The sequence below is a fragment of the Dermacentor albipictus genome, chromosome 6, assembly GCF_038994185.2.
Source record: "Dermacentor albipictus isolate Rhodes 1998 colony chromosome 6, USDA_Dalb.pri_finalv2, whole genome shotgun sequence".
In the NCBI taxonomy this organism is placed as follows: domain Eukaryota; kingdom Metazoa; phylum Arthropoda; class Arachnida; order Ixodida; family Ixodidae; genus Dermacentor; species Dermacentor albipictus.
This window is the reverse complement of record NC_091826.1, coordinates 91304256-91323107: the sequence shown is the minus strand read 5'-3', so window position 1 is coordinate 91323107 and position 18852 is coordinate 91304256. Positions and strand designations below refer to the sequence as shown.

At 48.0% G+C, this 18852-nt stretch overlaps 1 protein-coding gene across 1 annotated transcript; it reads right to left on the bottom strand.

Moving 5' to 3' along the window:
* Positions 1–9548: 9548 nt before the first annotated feature.
* Positions 9549–14187, bottom strand: LOC139047068 (junctional adhesion molecule A-like). The gene is made up of 3 exons (XM_070521020.1): positions 14110–14187; positions 13715–14002; positions 9549–9883 (listed from the first exon to the last, which is right to left on the bottom strand). The coding sequence occupies exons 1-3, from the start codon at positions 14180–14182 to the stop codon at positions 9549–9551; spliced, it is 696 nt and encodes a 231-aa protein (XP_070377121.1). The 5' UTR covers positions 14183–14187.
* Positions 14188–18852: the final 4665 nt, after the last annotated feature.

Sequence of the window (18852 nt, the reverse complement as noted above, 5' to 3'; positions counted from 1 at the left end):
TCGTCGGACAACTTACGGTGTGGCTTTGCATCAACTGCAGCGAAGATGATGAAAAATATGCGCTGATACATTGCCTTGTTTGATCTTGTTTCAACAGAGCTCAGAGACTCATGTGCGGTAGAGCACGCCGGTGAAAATCCGCTTCCCTCAGAAATGACGTGCCTTCTCACCTCGGTCTGTGGCGCAAGACAAAGAAGACCACTGGAGAGGAGCAAACGGTGCCACTTATATACGACTGTGGACAGCTAGCGCCGTCTGGTAGGAATACAGTAAACTTCTTGCAAAGCGCGGCAGCCTTCCGTTAAGTGAAGGGAACGATGTCTGCCTCCTTAGCGAAGGCTTTTCTTAGGTAACAGGTCATCGGTTCGAATCAATCAATCAATCAATCAATCAATCAATCAATCAATGAATCAATCAATCAATCAATCAATCAATCACGTTGGTTGTAGTTTTTCGGAGTCCTGAAATGTAGAGTCCTTGCGAAGCCGTGTCAACGATTCTCGGCAATTGTTCTTGCAAAAGCACTTGCCTCAAGAGGAAAATGCGCCGTGACATGTGATGGAAATGAAAACGAAAAGCCAGGTCTGCAGTAGGCCAGCTTATGTAGTATAGGTATAGTGCTATTTAATGGTGCAAACGACTTACGTAAAACGTAGCACACGTACGATGTGCGCCATCCTCTCGTTGTGTACAGGTGTCGTTAGCCTTTAAAAAGCAGCGCTTGTCTGCGGAAGCATCTGCGGATCTAATATTTGCAGAAAGAGCCACATATTCATTTCCTAGCACGTTCTTTCAGTCATGTAGCGCTTAACACAGAGTTTCACGTATGTGAGGCAGTAGTTTAGTGTATATAGCAACAACACTTATAACACTTATTTATAACGCTTATAACGCCTGATTTGTGTTCACGGTCGTTAACAATAATTGTTCCCGTTGAAAAAATAAATAGAAAAAGAAAGAAAGGTGGCGAGTAGTATGGTAATTGGCGCGATAACTTTTTTTGCAGGCACACGCCTTGCGCTTACATTCGTCTGTTGAGAGAAGAGGCCAAGCATTCTCACTCCGCGTTTATTCAGCGACTACGACAAATATTTTGCAGTTGAGCGCAAGATAATGGAAAGCATCTGGTTTGCTGAAAATTTCTGGCACGCGTTACAGAATGAATCCCGTACGCGCAACGTTAACCTGGGCCTTGTCGCTACGACGGCGTCACCCACTTGCAGAACGAAGTGGATTCAGCGAGCAAGGGGGCCCGCGAAAAACTACCGATCGCAAAGAACCGTTGCCAACAAACTAAGTTTGCCAGCGTCGTTTTCCCCAAGTACTGGGTCACATCGACACCCCTGCTATACTGCGAAAAATTGGGAATTTCGAATGCGGATGGCTGGAGAGGCAAAGGGTTGCCGAGTGATTCATCCCAGAGTATAAGTGTAGCACGATGCATGACTCGGCGAATGTAATTGAGCGTATAGCCGCCCGCGTTGCGTTCTCACCTTCGACGATCAGCGTCGCGGAAGCTGCGTCACTTCCGAAGTCGTTGGTGGCCGTGCACGTGTAGTTGCCCACGTCCTGGGCGGCCACTCGACGGATGGTCAGGGTGACGAAGTTGTCCAACACGGCCTTCGTAAACTTTCGATCGCCGTTGGGCATCGGTTTGTCGTCCTGAGTCCAGACTATGTGCAGGGGCTTGCTTCCTCGGGTGACGACGCAGGCCACGCTCGCCTCTTCGCCGAGGTCGACGTTCTGCGGGAAGCTGAACGGCTGGACGTGCGGCTGGTCTGCATAACGGGGGTGTCCAGAGTGGAGAAAAAAAAAACAGAAAAAGTATACTAGCATGGTGTAGAGCTGTCCTACACTGGTTGCACTCGGTTCCTACTCTATACAGTAAAGGAAGTTTATAATCACCTGACGAAGCCGCCAGTGCCCCGATGCAGGCAGCGGAGATAATCGCGCAGCGCAGCATCACAGCTTCTGTAGGCATCGTCTTCTCCGTGCCCGTTGCGGTTTCGTGAAGACTCCTGCAGACCGCTTTGCTGGTTGACGACGACCGTGTACACTGATTTCGCGCCGGCGGTGCGTTTCTTCGGGCGTATCGCGCTGCGCACGGACGTCTTGCAGTAAACTAGCGCCACGTTACGGACTCAGTGCGAACTACGTGCCCGACATGGTTGGCCGTTGTCCGCGAGATGGTGCGAAAGCGTTAGCACGGTGACGCCATTAGCTGCAGGGGCGTAGCCAGGGGGGGGGCTTATGGGGCTTCAGCCCCCCCCGAAATTTTTTCGTGCTGTCCATGCACCGCCGACCAAACTGACCTCCGGCGCCAGAAATCACTCTGGATTTTGTCTAGAATGTCTTTTTGACGCTCGAAAAGACATTTAACCGCGAAGATTGCAAACTGGGGCTGGATTTCGTGGCAACGCCCATACAACGGAAGTCACATAACGCCAAGCAGTCCCATCAGAGCACAAAGTTTCGAGGGCGCTTTGATGGTGAGCGGGCTCGCCGCGGCATTTCACTGAGGCCGCGGAATCTGTGGAGCGCATGGATATCAATTGCGAAACTTTATGGGTATAAATCTCATAAGCTCTTGATGTGAAAGGTGCATTGACATTTCCAAAGTTGTGCTTTAGATTTTCAATTGCGGAACTTTGTGGGTTTAATGTTGTTATAAACATTTGACGCCAAATGTCTATTGACTTTTCTAAAGTCTTACATCGTAACATACAACGAGACAAGCCAAATCAACACACTAGCAGACGAGTTGACAAACAGGCAGCGAGGTCCAATGAGACGAAGCGTTGGGGTGGTTCATTTGTGCCGTCATGTCACATAAAAAAATATAAACATTTTTTTTAACCTACGCCAGAACATCCATGTCAAGACACTCAAGCCAGCCAAAGTAAATACGTTCTTATTTATTTTTTCTACTTTGACTTTTATTCGCGAGGACACATTGAGCCTCTTCGATTTTTTTTTTTTTTTTTTTTGTTCTTGCTACCCTAACCGCGGGCTGCCAGAGCCAACCAGAGCGCATACGTTTTTCTCGTATGGCCCCGACCACCGTGCGGTACACTTTGGTGCGCGTTCGGTTGGCTCTGGCCGAGTGGATTTTCACCGGGCAGAGTTTCGGACGTTTTCTGGCTAGCAGACGAGAAAAAAAAAAAACAATGGTCGCTCGCCGCCGTCACTGTGGGGACTCGAAGGGTTGCACCGCATTCCTTGAGCGGAACCTTTCCGGAAAGTCTGCTTTCGCCGCTGTAGGATACTGAGCAGTATGCGCATGGTTCTCAGTGGACCAAGCGTCTTATGTTTTCTTCGGTATTCCTTCCGTAGCCCCATTAGGTGTCCGAAGTAGGCATTAGATTCTGGCCAAGATACTTTCCTATGCGTTTCTTTTTCCTTTCGGTGCCTCCGCCTCACAGAAAAAAAAAATACATTGTTGCGGCGCAGCGAATTGTCGCATGGTGAAAGTTCGATTTTGATACTTCTTTTGCGGAAAGTAATGGGCGACGGGACGCTTCAGTTGCCGGATACGTTTATTATATTATTGCGAAAGCAACTATATGGACACTCCAGGCGCATTCCTGCCATCGCCCTCATGTTTCGTATAAAGTCCAAGGGTGATAACATCGTGACCACGCGCTGCATGCTGTATGTGCGAGTGAAAGCGTAGGAGGGGAGGTGGAATGGGTGAGCCGATGATGGTGGCTCAGTCTTGTGTGCGCAAAGGAGAAAAGCGGGGAGCAAGCGCGCCGCCTTCCGCCGCGCGCAATACATCGGGGGGAGTGGATGGAATGGGGGCGGAATCTAGGATTCTGTGAATCTACGATTGTGCAACATGTTTATTTGCCTTGTTTGACGCATTATATACAGTTACTTCTTTATTACAGTATTATGTACGCATTACAGTTATTACAGTTATACAGTTATTAGACGCATTGTATACAGTTAACTTATACAGTTACATACATAGACTCATTGAAGACTTATACGTATACTTAAATATCTTGTTGCGAGGTTTTGTGTATACATGCAGTGAACTTTGTTTCCAGCGACACTTTTTTGTCCTTTATCAAGCAGTATTTTCGCATTTGCATATCCCATTGTATCTTTGCATTTCTAATGTACGAGGGCGAGTCAAATGAAAGTGAGCCTACCCTAACCGCGCAATAATGGTTCGGTTCATTATCTGCGAGGCATGCGCGTAGGAGAACGGCATGTCTCATTTACAAAAGTGACACGCAGGTGTGAAGATAAATGTTCTTTAATGCTCTCATACACTGGGTTGAATATGGTTGCGTCACATAATGGACACTTCAAAAGTTGAACAACTCGGTGTCGCGAAGTTTCTGACAGCTGAAGGTGTTTCCAAAACAGAAATTAATCACCATATGACTGCCGTGTACGTTGAACACTGCATTTCATTGACCACTGCGAATCGTTGGAGCAAACGGTTCAAAGGACGTTGCAAAGACATTCCAAGACCGGGCCAAAACCATCGTGCAATCACCCCCCACACAATTTCAAAGGTTCATGAGCGGCTGAAACAAGAACGGAGGATAAGCATCAATGAACTGGCAGACCGTCTGAACATCAGTCACGGTTCGGTTCACGCCATAATTCATGAGCTTCTCGGCTATCGGCTCTTTGGTGCGCAATGGATCCCCAAGATTTTTATCCATCGCGAGAAGACGAAGAAGTTTCGCGCTGCCTTGACTCATCTGATCGGGTATCACAATGAGCATGGCGACTTCTTGTTTGCAAATGTGATCGGGGACGAACCTTGGTGCCACTACTACGAGCCTGAAACACGACGGCAAAGCTTACAGCGGAAACATTCGAATTTACCTCACCCAAAGAACGTAAAGGCCATTATTTCCGGTGGAAAGGTGTTGTTGACTTTTTTTTCGATCGACAGGGTCCATTACTGATAGAATTTGCTAAATCTTGAGAGGCTATCAATTGTTTCCGATATTGTGAAACGCCAGAACGGCAGCGTGTCGCAATCAAGAATGAACAACGTGGAAAATTGACGAATGGGGTCATCTTGCTCCACGACAATGCCTGTCCCCACGTCGCTTATGTGGTTAATACAAAACTGGCAAAGTTCAAGTGGGACGCTGCAACATCCGCCATACAGCTCAGACCTGTCACCTTGCGACTTCTACATTTTGGGGCAACCGAAAAAACAGCTCAAGGGAACCAGATACAGAATTTTTGAAGCAGCAACCCAAGGAGTTTTATAAGACGGGAATCACGCAACTCGTTAGTCAATAGGACAAATGTCTAAATTCTCATGAAGACTACTGTTAAATAAAGTACCCCGTTGTTGGCTCATTCATTTGACTTGCCCTCATATATCTTGCAGAACTCCTGCTTTTTATACGTGCTCTCTGTCGCGACTATAACTTCGGTGCAATTACTCACGATACACGACAAGGGACAGCTACTCCTGCGTAATACAATGGAACAAACGACAGCGTCATTGAGATTTTACACTGGCCATTGCATATATACAAGAATATAAGCACGGTCCTTGAATGACAAAGTTTCATTAAGATATTTGTCCTCAACTTGTACAGTTCATTGCCTTTTAATTTTTCATATCAGCGGCATGCACTGCTTTCGTGGTTTCGAACTGATATAGTTCTAGAGTTCGTGTGATATTTTCTTTACTTAATAAATAGACAAAAAACATGGAAGCATTGACGTCAGTTATGTTGGGCACAATTTTTGGCACATACGAGTATAATATTTTATGAAAAAATACATATTTTACTTGTATTTACAGAGCGTAGCTTTCAAGAATTCGTTTGCAGCATCTTTGGCAATGACAATGCAGTTATTATTCATGTATTTGATCCCTCGATAAATTGTTTAAGAGGAAGCTTTAGCTCGGGCCCAATCCGACGCGGCCTATTCAAATACTTGTAAAACGCAGAAACGCTTTTCTGAGATAATCCTGCTAATCGCTTTTATTGAAATTGGCTGCATTTGAGAGAGAAAGTTAAATCCTAGTGTCTGTTTGAAACAGAACTTCGATTTAGGGCCTGAATTTTGTTTAAAATATTTTGGAAAATTCGAAAGTTTGAAAAAATAGAAGCACGGCGTTTACAAACTAATAGCTATGCATGAAGAACAGATATTGTGGTTCTGTAAACGGCATTTATTATAACAGTCAAAGCGGACAAGTTTGCTGTGTCAATTTGTATCTTACGTTAATTGGTTACGTTGTGTACAAGGGTTCTGCAAAAGCCCTGTTTCCACAATACTAAATTTTTCTGAGATTCATGTGTAACATATTTATTTTGCCCGCTGTAGATGTACTATTAGATGCAATTCACAGAATTGTGATATCATTTTTCATTGTTGAGTCACGGAGTTTTAAACTTGATAGTTTCGTTTGCCGAAAATTTTCAATTTTGGCCAATTTTTATTAAATAAATAATTGACCTCCTAAATGAAAAATTCGAAGCCAGTAGTCACTAGAATTAAACTGTTTCTTTTAAATGCCACAAACCTCCTCAAATTTGCTGAAGTGGTTGCAGGGAAAAACGTGCAGCTACATATATATATATATATATATATATATATATATATATATATATATATATATATATATATATATATATATATATATATATATATATATATATATATATATGTATGTATTGGGCCAGTGGCGTAGCCCCCCCCCCCCCCGAACAAAATTTCTGGCTACGCCACTGATTAGCTGGGCTGCTGTTTGTCCATTTTGGTGTCCAAATGAAGACAGCGTTGCTTAGAGATCGAACGGCAGTGATAGGAGCGGGAGTGTTGGCGCGCGCGTGGTACTATGAACTTGATGAGTGCGATCACAACTGAAGTTCGCAGAAGTCAAAATATGTAAGTAGGTATCGCGTCAATGTCGTCGCAGGACACAAAAGATCGTTGCTATAACGAACATCGCCACAAATAATAGCAGAATTTGTTTTCTTTTTTTGTATGAAACGAAAATGATTTCTACATTGTACCTTGTATATACGTATGAGAAGAGCTCAAAAAACTGCAAGATCTGTTCACGCCATCGTATCTTCTACTTCTTCTTCTTCCTATTATTATTATTCACAAGTTCTTACATCCTGCAGAGCTATATATTTCACGATTGAGCATATGACGCGCTGAAAAACGTAATCGGAACATCAACGAAGGACTTCATTCCAGAAAAGATACCATTAAGGACTTACAAAAGAATTTTAAAAAAATCCAAGTAAAGGATAAAAAAATATAAAATCCAAATGAAAAGGCATTCATATATATAATTAGTTGTCTATTCGAGCGAAGAGCCTTCGAGGTCATTCCCAGTCTTCATAACTCTATGGGGAAAACGGAAATTCAAGACAGGCTAGCGTAGATTTCAGAGCTGGTGGGTAAGGGAGTGATTTCGTCGGGTGCGCTGACAAGAGGGTTCAGTAAAAATAAGGAGCATGAACAGTTCCGTGTAATATAACATCACAAGTGAGTATACGTCTACAGGCCACCACTTCGAAGTAAAGGGCATTTACTTTCAAACATGGGGGAGAAATAACGCTCATAACTAGAAATCAATATATAAGCATTATATCGCGATGCCTCGAGGTTAGTTATTTCCGCGAGATAATAAATGCGGTGATCAGACAACCGATGACCGCTCTGCTAGTTTTCAAATGAATTGTCGACTTGGAGTGCGCAACTGTAGATCATTCGCCGTGCTACTTGCGGCCGGTTAGTTCGCAGCCTTAATCAAGGTCGGTGAAATAACCGGCCCTGCTTTAGCGACGCGCGTTTTTGCAGAGTCTTTAGGCAACCGCTTTGCGCAACTGTAAATCATTCGCTGCGCTACTTACGGCAGGTTGGTTCGCAGCTTTAATCGAGGTCGGTGAAAGAACCGGCCCTGCTTTAGCGACGCGCGTTTTTTGCCGAGTCCCTAGGCGACCGCTTGCTCCCTCTCGAAGGCTCAGTGAAGCTTACTGCGGGACGGTCACAAAACGTGCTTTCCGCGACGCGTCCGCCGCGCCCCCTACCTTCTACGACGAGGGGTGCCGTGAAGGTGTCGCGGCCCGCCGCGTTGGACACGACGCACGTGTAGTTGCCGAGGTCTTCCGGCGACAGCCTCTCGATGGACATCGTCGAGACCCTCTCGCTCAGCTTCTTCGCGTAGCGCGACGCGGTGTCTGGCACGGCGCGGCCGTCGTGGCGCCACTGGAAGTCGAGGGGCGCCGTTCCGCTCTGCGCGACGCAGGTGACGATGGTCTTCTGTCCGAGAGCGACGTTCTTGGGAAACGAGTACGGCATGATGACCGGCGTCTCGTGGGCGGCTGAGCAAAGCACAAGCGATTGGATGACTTAGCCCGATGTCCCCAGGGAAAAGGTTGCGCTTTCCGCGTTTTGGAAAGCGGTCGCTGGCTTACCTGCGTGGCTGGCGCTTAGTAGAACGGTTTGTAGCATCGCGAACCAAGAATGCGCGAGTGCGCGGTAAATTGTGAAACCTCTGCTCACACTGGTCGCAACGTGGCCTTGCCTGCGACGACCCCAGACACTCACTGCCCCTGTAGCCATGATGCGATGCGACTCACTGCGGTGTGCTGCGTCTCGCGGTACGAAGTTCAGAGCGAGTGGAGGCAACTCTCACCGGCTCAAAGAATAAGCGAAAAGGGACGAACGACTACGCTGCGGGGGTGCCTCGTACGGTGGATGGACAGGCAGCGCCACATGGCGGCATCGCGTGAAACTGCGGCGCGTCTGGTGGATGGAGAAATGATGTGGACGGTGGGATACACGAGGCGTCGCGAGGGCTTATGCGAAGTGAAAACAAATACGTAGGGATTAGCAACTCTAAAACACCGTCAAATTTGTGGCGCTTGGGCATCAGCGTGCCGTACATTGCCGGGGAAAATTCGCCTGCAACTGGAATCCTGAAGTGAGGTATCGGTCGCCCACCGGCTGTTAGATATTATTTCGTCTCTTCATCATATGCTCTGCACCTTGCACCTTCTTTCCTGATGTCATGAGGTAGCCGACTGAAATGTGTCCTGGCTATTACCCATTCCACCCCGCTAACGCCCACACAGGCCACCCCCACCCCGCTTTTCAAAATTGTGTTCTTTGTCTGGACTTTATAAGTTCAATATAGCTTGGTTATAATTTAAATGAAAATATTAAGGTAAGCATAAGTTGCATATAGTTCATCGTGAACATATTTCTTCCTTTTTTATTCTCTTCGTTGAGTTAGAAATAGCGCGTAGGAGTATGTGAACACGATCACGACTCCCTACATATTGTATGACTAAGTAACTTACATACTAAAAATATTTTGCGCCAAAACAACACACACAAGAAGGACGACGGCACCACGGGCGCTGATGGACCCGTGGTGTGGTCGTCTTTGTTGTGTGTGTTGTTCTGGCGCAAAATCTTTTTAGTATGCAAGATCACCAACTAGCCGAGCAGTTAACCCTTCTAAAGTAACTTACCTTCTTCGCGCGTAGGTTTGGTAACGTTGTTCGCATCCGTAGCGCGTGTTAACGCTGTCATCGTTTCGCATATGTGCCCGATATCCGAGACGCCTTCGCCTCCTCACCTTCGGCGAATAACTCCGCGACGTAACTGTCGCTGCCCGCGGCGTTGGTGACGGCGCACGTGTAGTTTCCCATGTCACCGGCGCCCACTCGCTCGATGGTCAGCGTCGCTATGTTGTCCGACACGATCCTCACGTACTTGGCCGAGCCTCCGCGGACGGGCTCTCCGTCTTGCTTCCACGAAAACTCGAAGGGTGCTTCGCCGCTCGACGCCATGCACGCGACGCTGGTCCTCATCCCCAAGCGCACGTTCGGTGGAAACGAGAACGGCTGGATTTGCGGGGCGTCTGCGTTGAAACCAGTGCCGGCGGGTGTTAACTGGTTCACCACTATTAAGGAGTTTTAGCTTGCCCGAATGCAGGGTTAGCGGAGACGTGAACTGCGGAAACAGCGCTGGTGTAGCGATTTTTTGTGGCACTTTGTCCAACCACACTGCGGGAGACACGCTTCTTGTGAAAAAAAAAAAAGGAAAATGACAAAACAGCAGCATGTTAACGATCACGTAAATGCAGACACAGAACGCCAGCAGATGAGTATGGTTGTTTACTAAAGTAACTATATTGTCTCCTCTGGTCGAACTCTGTTCCGGCAGGTGACTGCGCCAATACGGCAGCTTGCGTTTACGTCTCCGGTAACGCGGTATTTCGCACGGGTCGGTGCGTTTGTGGACAAGCCAAAACTCCTCGTCGACGCTTATCAAACGTGCGTATCTGTCGACTCACCGTAGGGCGATGCGCTCACGGATACGTCGATGAATGTCACAAGCAGCACAGTGACGATGATCTCCGCTGCGGTAGACATCATTTCTTCCCGCTGCTGCTCGGATGAGAGCTGAGCAAAGGTAGCCTGCAGCTGAGCCTCGTCAGGCGTACAAAGTCCTCCTTGCAGAGGAAAATCGCTGCTACCGTTCTTATTGACGACAACGCGCTCACGGACTTGTCGCGCCATATGGTGGTGGGAACGAGAAACAGCTGCTCCTTAGTGGGGCGTCGTTTTTCGACGGCAGGTTTCGTTCTCCTCGATGCAACCCCCCCCCCCCCCCTCACCCCCCTACAGTTTTCAGAGTTCTCCACGGCTGGATGTCTCGCTTGCTTTCTTTTAAAATATCTATTTAATGTAAATAAATCATCGCTCACATTCTTTACCGCTGGCAATTTGATTATTAAATTTCGTTGTTCGCGATGCATCAACGTCCGCACACGCGATCGTGTGCCTGTAGAGGATGCTTCGCCACATATACATCTATATTGTGGGGCTGCTCTAGTCGCAGGGGCTGGCGTCGCTGCGGACGAGCGTTGTCTAAGTCACGTAGGAAACGCATCCCTGCTAGGGAACCACATAGCACATTTTTTAAAGCACGTTTGTGTTCATTATGCCTGTTTTGCGTAGTTCGAATGAACTGCATGAAGCAGGACTTTCGTTCTGGTGTTGCTATTCAAACTGTTTGAAGAACGCACAACTTATTGTGCTACGAGATTGTGCGAGAGATGCCGGTTGTGATTGCTGCTTAAAACAAGCAGGGAAACGCAGAGCCTCATTTACGTAGTTGGCTTTGCGGCATTTTTTGCTAGCGTTCTTGTAATTTGCAAATGGTACACGGATACCAGGAGAAGCGGTAAGGTAATCTCGGTTGACAGATTGCGATCCTGAGTTTGCAAATAGACGAGTCTTTCTATTCAGCCAGTTATTTGTTTCATTGAATGGTGCAAGCAAAATCGACATGGAAACTAAACGAGTGGTGATAATACAGGACACATTTTACCAAATACGTGATAGGTTGTGAGACTATTTAGCCGGAACATAATATGTTCGTTTAATTGAAAGAATTACATAGCATTCTAAGGTAAACTGGACATTCCCAGCTGCCGTATTTTGGAGACCCGTGCCGCCCATCATTGAGGAAAAGACAAGCAACAAGTGAATCGTAACGTCACAACGGTGCTGTCGCGGTTATGGCGCGTAACTTGAAAAAAAAAACGGAAGCGTGGCCTTCATGGTAGTTTTCTTGCGCTAGCAGTTATAGGGACGCTCGAGACGCGTTTGGTCAGTCGCCGTTGTCGTGTTGTCCTGCTGTCGACCGAGCATGCTCGGTCCGGGCGTAGAGGTTTCGAAGGGCTACACAGACGCGAAGTGCATTTGACTCTGGAAAGTGACGACGCCAAGTGGATGACGTTCCGCTCAGTCGGCTTCCACTGTTGGCGCGGGCGTTGTGCGTAGACCCGATAGCGTTGCTGTTGAGCGGCTGTGCGGTCAACAGGAACGAACAACGCTAAATTTATGTCATGTTTTCTTTGGACCAAGGCCGACAGCCTTCCTACCGTGTTATCTCGTCCACCATCTACACTCGATCTCGCAAGTGGCGTGCAGCACTGCCGAAGGTACGAGGTGCACACAGGCAACATCTTTGCGCGGCAGAATATAGTGCCGGGCTTAACTGTCTGATTACTGGGGGCATTAGGGAGATTTGTTTCTACTTAAACACATGATACGTCACAGCGATACGTAAGGTGCTAGGCCCTTTGAGCATGGACGTCGTGTACCGCAAGTTACTGTGGCTCTTACCATTGGTAACTTTCATTGCCGCCCTAACCGCGATTATACGCAGCGACACGGCAGCGCCACATGCGGCCCAGAGCGCCCGCTTCGATCCTAATTCGCGCTTGTTACTGGCTCTCCGCCCTGACAACAACGAATAGATGGTAAAATCCATCATCGCGTAGTCCCATCTCACGCTGAGGAAAGCGCATCAGCTATGTTTTGTCGTTATTATTCAGATCAGCTGTTTGTTTTGACGCTGCTAGGACTACAGAGGCAGCGCCGATCAGTAAAAGTGGTTTGATTTCTGTTTAGCAGATGGCGCCACAGCACTAGCGCTGGTGATGCGTTGACGATGCGGTAGGCTGCGAAGGCCTAATTGTTAACTGCATCAATAATTTACTACTCCGCTCTAGTATGGTGCGTGATGGCGGTGACGAGTAAACACCGAATAGACGCCGAGCAAACGGTACGTGCGGCGCGTGCGAATTCATCAGGGCGTTCGCTCTTACAGAAACTGGCTAAGGAGGCTGCATTGAACTGCTCAGAAAGGGTACCGATGATGCGAAGGCCCGCTGTGGCATTAGTTGCAGCCTGTAGTTGCAACACAAAAACGTTTGTTGCATCACTCCAGCAACAGTGGAGGATCTATTGAAAGGACGCCAAGCATACGCCGAGCAGACGATGCCGCGCGGATGAACACATCTTCAGCGGCGTTCAGCCTTCCAATTGGTCAAGGATCCCTGCAGCTTCCTCGGTGCTGCAAGGAACTACTGAGTATAGGTGTGACGCCTGCAAATGCGCCAGCACGCTCATCTCGCCAGCGTTCTGAGATTCCCTTGCCGCAGCGCTGAACTTTGTTATTCCTTTATGTGATTCGCCCTCGCACGAAGCTGACGTTGTTTTTAAGAAGGCGGTAGCTGTACGAGCGGAAGCATTGCTTAATTATATATGAAGAGGCACTGTGGTAATCCCAGCAGACCGAGAAAAGAAGTTCAATGCTACCTGGAGTGCTTGGCTGAGCGTCAGGCCTGTCGTGCTACTGGATCCACGTCAAAAAGTGGGAGGTGAAACAAAAAGAGAGAGAGGGGGAGTAAGAAAAAAATAACAAAGAGGCACGCACTAATACAAAAAATATATACAGGTACTTATTATTGCTTTCATCACAGGAATGCTATAAGGGCTTCAGTAGGTCGCAGTGTTCACATTGCGAACACAGCCACGGTCCAAGAAAGTCGCGCAGCTGAAGTTGAGTGTCGTGCTGCGTGCTTACAGCGTTTCTGAAAGCAGCCTTTGAGGTTCGAAAGCGACTGCAAGTGAAACGATCTATGTCATCGTCGACAACGCAGGTGCGACTCAACTACGTGTTAGCGAATGGATTTCGAATTAAGCGGATTTCGTATTTCTCTTAGCTACCATTGGAGACAACTGTTAGCTACCACTGTCGTAGTTGCGCGGGCAGCGGCGAAAAAATTCGAAAGATACGTTTTTTTTTCTCTGCGATTACAGACTAAACACTGCAACATGGTTTTTAGCCACACCCGAGGCCAGCGATCGGCGTACACGTTGCGGTGGGGGCTTACCCTCGACGTAGAGCGCAGCCGTGTGGTTTCCGGTTCCGGCTCCGTTATGGACGACGCACGTGTAGTTCCCCAGGTCCCCCGCTGTCACGCTTTCGATGGTCATCACTGATATGTCGTCCGTAACCCTCTTGACAGAAGTTCCGCGTCCCCGGTTATCGAGCGGCTTTCCATCGTGCAGCCACGAGAAGCGGAAGGGGCCCCGACCGCTGGACAGGGCGCAGGTCACGGACGTTTTCTTTCCCATCACGGCGTTCCTCGAAAACGAGAACGGCATCACCTCCGGAATTCCTAGAAGTCCGGAACATTGGCGTCATTCTTTTTTTTGTTGTTGTTGTTACCTCGAATGACTGCATTGGCCTCGAGTGGACGCGTCGCTAAGCATCGCAGCCGCTTACCGTTATCCTGAGGCGCAGCAAGTTGAGGAAAGTTCAGTAGCGAAGCTGTAGTCAGAAGGAGCCAGAGGTTCATGTTGAACGGTGCCGAAGCAGGCTATGAGCTCACTGAGCCCGCGGAGCTATTGAAGAAAGGAAACCGTCGCGAGTAGTGGACAACTAGCGCCGCACGACGGCTGCAGCTGCAACTTTGCGTCACGGTAGCGGACGAAAGCGGTGAGCGGTCTTCGCGCCCGATGGAGCCGCCGATATAAGAGAAAAATGACCAGGTTTCGGTCAGTGGAAATGTACAAAAGCAACGCTAGATCGGTTTATGGTGATAAAGCATTCTACCAATACTGAATCGCAGTTGATTGGACGGAATAGCGTTGATTACTAAAAGCGTTAGAGTAGGAAGCCAAGCTTTCCTTTTCTGAATTTTGTGCCGATACGTCAGCTTCACGTGATGAATTTCAAGGTACCTACACTTAAATTCTGTTATTGAAGCCGTTCTAGTACACGGAGACTGCGCCATAGTTGCTAGGCTTAGCTCTTGATTCCTTCTGAAGTAAATTTGCAGCGGGCTACTTACGATAAACTATCAACTGACCTGAGCAGACGTTGCCAAAATGCACGTAGTCGTGACCAACTGGGTCTGGGAGCTTCAGTACAGCGTGGCCACCGGTATGTAGTTTTTTTCCTTCTTTTATGGCTTAGCGAGCCTACATCTCACTTTACGCCTCCTTTCACCAAGTAGTAGTAGTAGTGATTTTGAAAAAGAAATGAAGAGAAAAGTGCAGTGCCGGAATTGTCTCTCAAGGGAGGGCACCTCAACAGCACTGCACAGGGTAAGGGGAGTGGGGAGAAAAAGATTAGAGAACCCTACTTGTTATTATTCGTTAGTGTCCGTTCAGCGCTATTATGATTGATGAAACACTCGGTCTACTCTAGGTGCACTGTCGGGACCTACAGCTTCACTCATATGCTTACTTATATGCTTGCGTATAACTTATCGAAGGTTCTGGACCTACAGGTGTATCTTGGGAGCATGCACTCCTATCTTGTGCATAATACATGTCAGGATTGGATGCGGAAGAAAAAAGTGCTAATTGAAAATATAACACTCTTTGGAGTTTCACGTCCCAAGGTAACACGGGCTCCATGAGAAGCGCCGTAGATGGGAGCGGTCCAGGAGGATGTAAATAACGTCCGCTGAATGGGCGTCGATCTGGTAGCAGTCGCCGCGACTGTGTGTTTGAAAGCGTTAAAGGTTGAGCTAGTCGGTAGGAAAATGATGTTGTTGAGCATAGCCACAATAGGTGTTCGACCCGCTACCTTCTCTTCAGCCGTAGCAAATGCTAGCGCAGGTATTGCGGTTGCAGGACCGCTTCACGTTTCGACGCGTGGTCCAGAAAAAGTTATGTAGGCAATATTTAACGCAAAAGTAGAGACTCGGCAGACGTTCGGAGTTCTTCGTTCACTGCCTTTGTCGACGCACTCAGAATCGTTCAATCCTAATACGTTCTTCTGGACGCATTGACTATATATAGTACAGATGACTTTGCTGTCGAGACAACATTTAGCTGTGATCTGTAAAGCTCTCGGGACGCATACCACGTGGTTTGTGTCTCTCGCGTTCTTTCGCGTGTAGAATCATCTGCAGGACAGACAAGAGGTGAGCGTCATCAGCAGAAAGGAGAAACGGGCAGACTCTTTCAACTTACTGAGAGACTCTGCTCAACGTAGTTCTGATGAACGTGGTTGACACCACGTTGACTGTAAAACTTAAGCGCAGAAATTAGACGCAGCAAAATGAAGAAGCATAAGGAACAGAGTATTGCTCCGAAAAGGGCTCCTGACCTGCTACGGGACGAAGCCCTTTGGAAAAAAAAAAAAAAACAGGCGCATAGCTTCTTGCGAGGCAAGTGGCGTTAATAGACCAACTAGCCCTGCAGTCAATCCTTTTGACACCACGTGCTGGGAAAACGTTAACTGAGCCGAGCTTGTGGTTTGAGCCCCAGAGCAAAGTGCCAGAGAAGGCGGGTCTCACCTTCGACATCCAAGGGCGCCGTGTAGCTGTCGGCACCGAACGCGTTGCTCACGCGGCACGTGTAGTTGCCGACGTCTTCGGCGCCCACTTTCTCGATCACCACCGCGGCGAGGTCTTCCGATTTGGTCCTCGCGTACTTCGAAGCGCTGTTTACGATCGGGAGCCCGTTGTGCTGCCACCGGAACTGGAACGGGCCCGTGCCGCCGATCACGAGGCAGCCCACGCTGGCCCGTTGGCCCATCGCGCTGTTCTTGGAGAAGGCGAACGGCTGGATCTCTGGTGGGCTGGCGGAGTAACCCGCCGCCGCGTCCCTGATTGTCCTCCGATGAAGTTTGCCGCGGCTTTGATCGGTGTGGCCCATTTTCCGAGCGTGGTCTTGAGGTCGACTGGCGCACGAACCGAGATGGAGCGCGAGACAAAGCGAGACGCCGAAGATGACGAAACGAGCTCCGGATCTCGGGGACGCCATGGTAGGACGAAAGAGCAAGACGGGTGCAGGAGCGCATCCGCTTTACTCTGCGGAGTATAGATAACTCGCGCCGGGTAGTGGTGAGAACGCGAGTGAGCCAGAGTGGCTCTGTGTGGACAGGTTGCGCCACGTAGCGGTGGAATCGTCAACTACGCTCGCAAGAGTGTCGGCGCGAACGGCGTTTAGTCTTTGAACCACGACTATCACGTTTCATCAGGAACGAGGCGGGGAAAGAGCGGGAAATAAGCATTAGCCACTGTATGTACTGGCTGGCTGCTTGGGTGAAGGGTCAAGGCAGAAAAAGTCATAGAAGGAGAAAAAAGAAAACATTAAAGCTAGAGATTGAAATAAAGCACACACTAACGCAATGCAGCGCATTACAACTTTCACGGTCGGTCATATGCACCACAAGTTCTGAAGTATAGTAGCAACGCGTCGAATGCGTTAAACGCATAAATCTTTGGTTCTGCATTTGACGGATGCACGCCATAGATAAAGCTTGCGGAATGTCTGAATATTTTTTTCGTGAATTCTGCGATGTGATGTGAAGGGATATTGTTTGTTTCCTTTTCCTGCAAAAGTGTTACGAACGCGCTCTCACTCTACATAAAATAGAGATGTCTAATTTCAAGGCTATCGATGTTTGTTGTTTGATTCTATTCGCACCATTTTCGTATCCGATTTTGAACCGTGCGCCCTCTCCAACGGCAAGAATGACACAACAGGCTTGTGAGGACAAGGTAGGAGGTTCGAATCTCAGCCGCGTCTGCCGCTTTCACACAACGCCGGAGTGCAAAAGCGGCTCGTGCACCTATTGAGCTAAGGAATCCGAACTGGCTGAAATCCGTCCCGAGTTTCTTTACGTCATTTCTCACGGGCCTCATGGTTAATTTGAAAGCTTAGTCCGAGTCATTATACTAACGAACAGGTTTATTTGTTGCTTCGTTTCACTTTAAATATGACTGATAGGCATCAAGAGGGGATTGACCAAGATTGGGGCGGGTTTAGAAAGACAATTCGTGAAGTCTCGTGGTTGGTTTTCCTCCGTGACAAAACGCACTGGAAAATATAGCTTGCCTTTTTTGGAAACACGTCAGCGGTTGTTTCAGCCGATAAATGTGTCACATTTATCGGTTAGGTTTTGAGGTTACGAAATCTTCCCGTTACAAACGCAACCAGGATGTGTGGTACGATCCGCAGCGAGAACGACTCTAAGAACGTGTGCTGGCCAATGCCGATAACGAAATGTTTTAGAAGACAGTAGTACGTTCGTAGATAACCTTCGAAAAGATGCTTTTGTTTATTGTGTTTGCTTTTTAATTGAATTGGGTGATGCTCGTGGTCTGTGACGCGACTGCGGCGACAGGGTCAGTGCGGGATGACACCAGTACGTCTAGTGTCATCCTGTTTTCCGCGACGCTGTGGCGTCTTCGCTGCGGTGGGCTGAGGAGATGGTGCGAGTGTGAGTTGTCCATGTTAGTTGCTGTATGTACTCCCTACGAGGGCAGCCTATACAGAAACGCTAGCTTATGCTGTCAGCTAGCGCCGTGCAGCGGCTGTCGGTAAAACCACGAATGGCTAACGGGTCGCTTCGTTCCTGGTGCGAGATCTCGACTTCTTTTGCACGGTTGGAAAGATGTGAGCCAAAGAAATTATCGGGTCATCGTCCACCCTGACCTGGCACGCTGGATGAAAAGTAATGATATGGAAGTTGACTGTTCATCAGACGATATGTGGCGTCATGAGCGGAACGTTTTATGGATGAATTACACGATGTTTCTTTTGTTTCGTTTTTGGACTGCCGATCCGACTAACCCGCTCTGTTCACGCAAAATAGGTGGCATGATTGAGCGCTTTCGTGTATTACACTGTGAAATTTCCGATTTCCTGAACAGACTAACGAATAGGCAAAATGTGTACTTGCCGTTGGCGATGAGCAGTTCCGAGTTTTATTTTTTCTTTCTTGGCGAGAGATGTATTTCGTCGACGTACGCCTGTGTGGCGATGTGTGTCTGCTCGATATACTGCGTAAATAGTATGCTCTGTATGTTCTGTAAATGTTTTGCATACTTTGCCTCATGAAATGTAGAAGTTCGACTGCTGTAGTAATTCAACGCTATATGTGAGAGTTAAAAAAAAATAAACATAAGGCTGTGTCTTGCGCTTCTGAAGCGCAGTAAACCTTTACCGGGATTGTACAGCTGCACTAAGGTTTAGAGGTGTGCGAATTTATTTATTTATTTATTCA

Excerpts from the sequence above, each read along its gene's own strand:
- LOC139047068 (XM_070521020.1), bottom strand. The coding sequence starts at position 14,182 with ATGAACCTCTGGCTCCTTCTGACTACAGCTTCGCTACTGAACTTTCCT. Across the intron at positions 14,003-14,109 it reads TGCTGCGCCTCAGGATAACG|GAATTCCGGAGGTGATGCCG; the intron begins GTAAGCGGCTGC and ends CCGGACTTCTAG. Across the intron at positions 9,884-13,714 it reads GGCTGCGCTCTACGTCGAGG|ACGCCCCGCAAATCCAGCCG; the intron begins GTAAGCCCCCAC and ends GTTTCAACGCAG.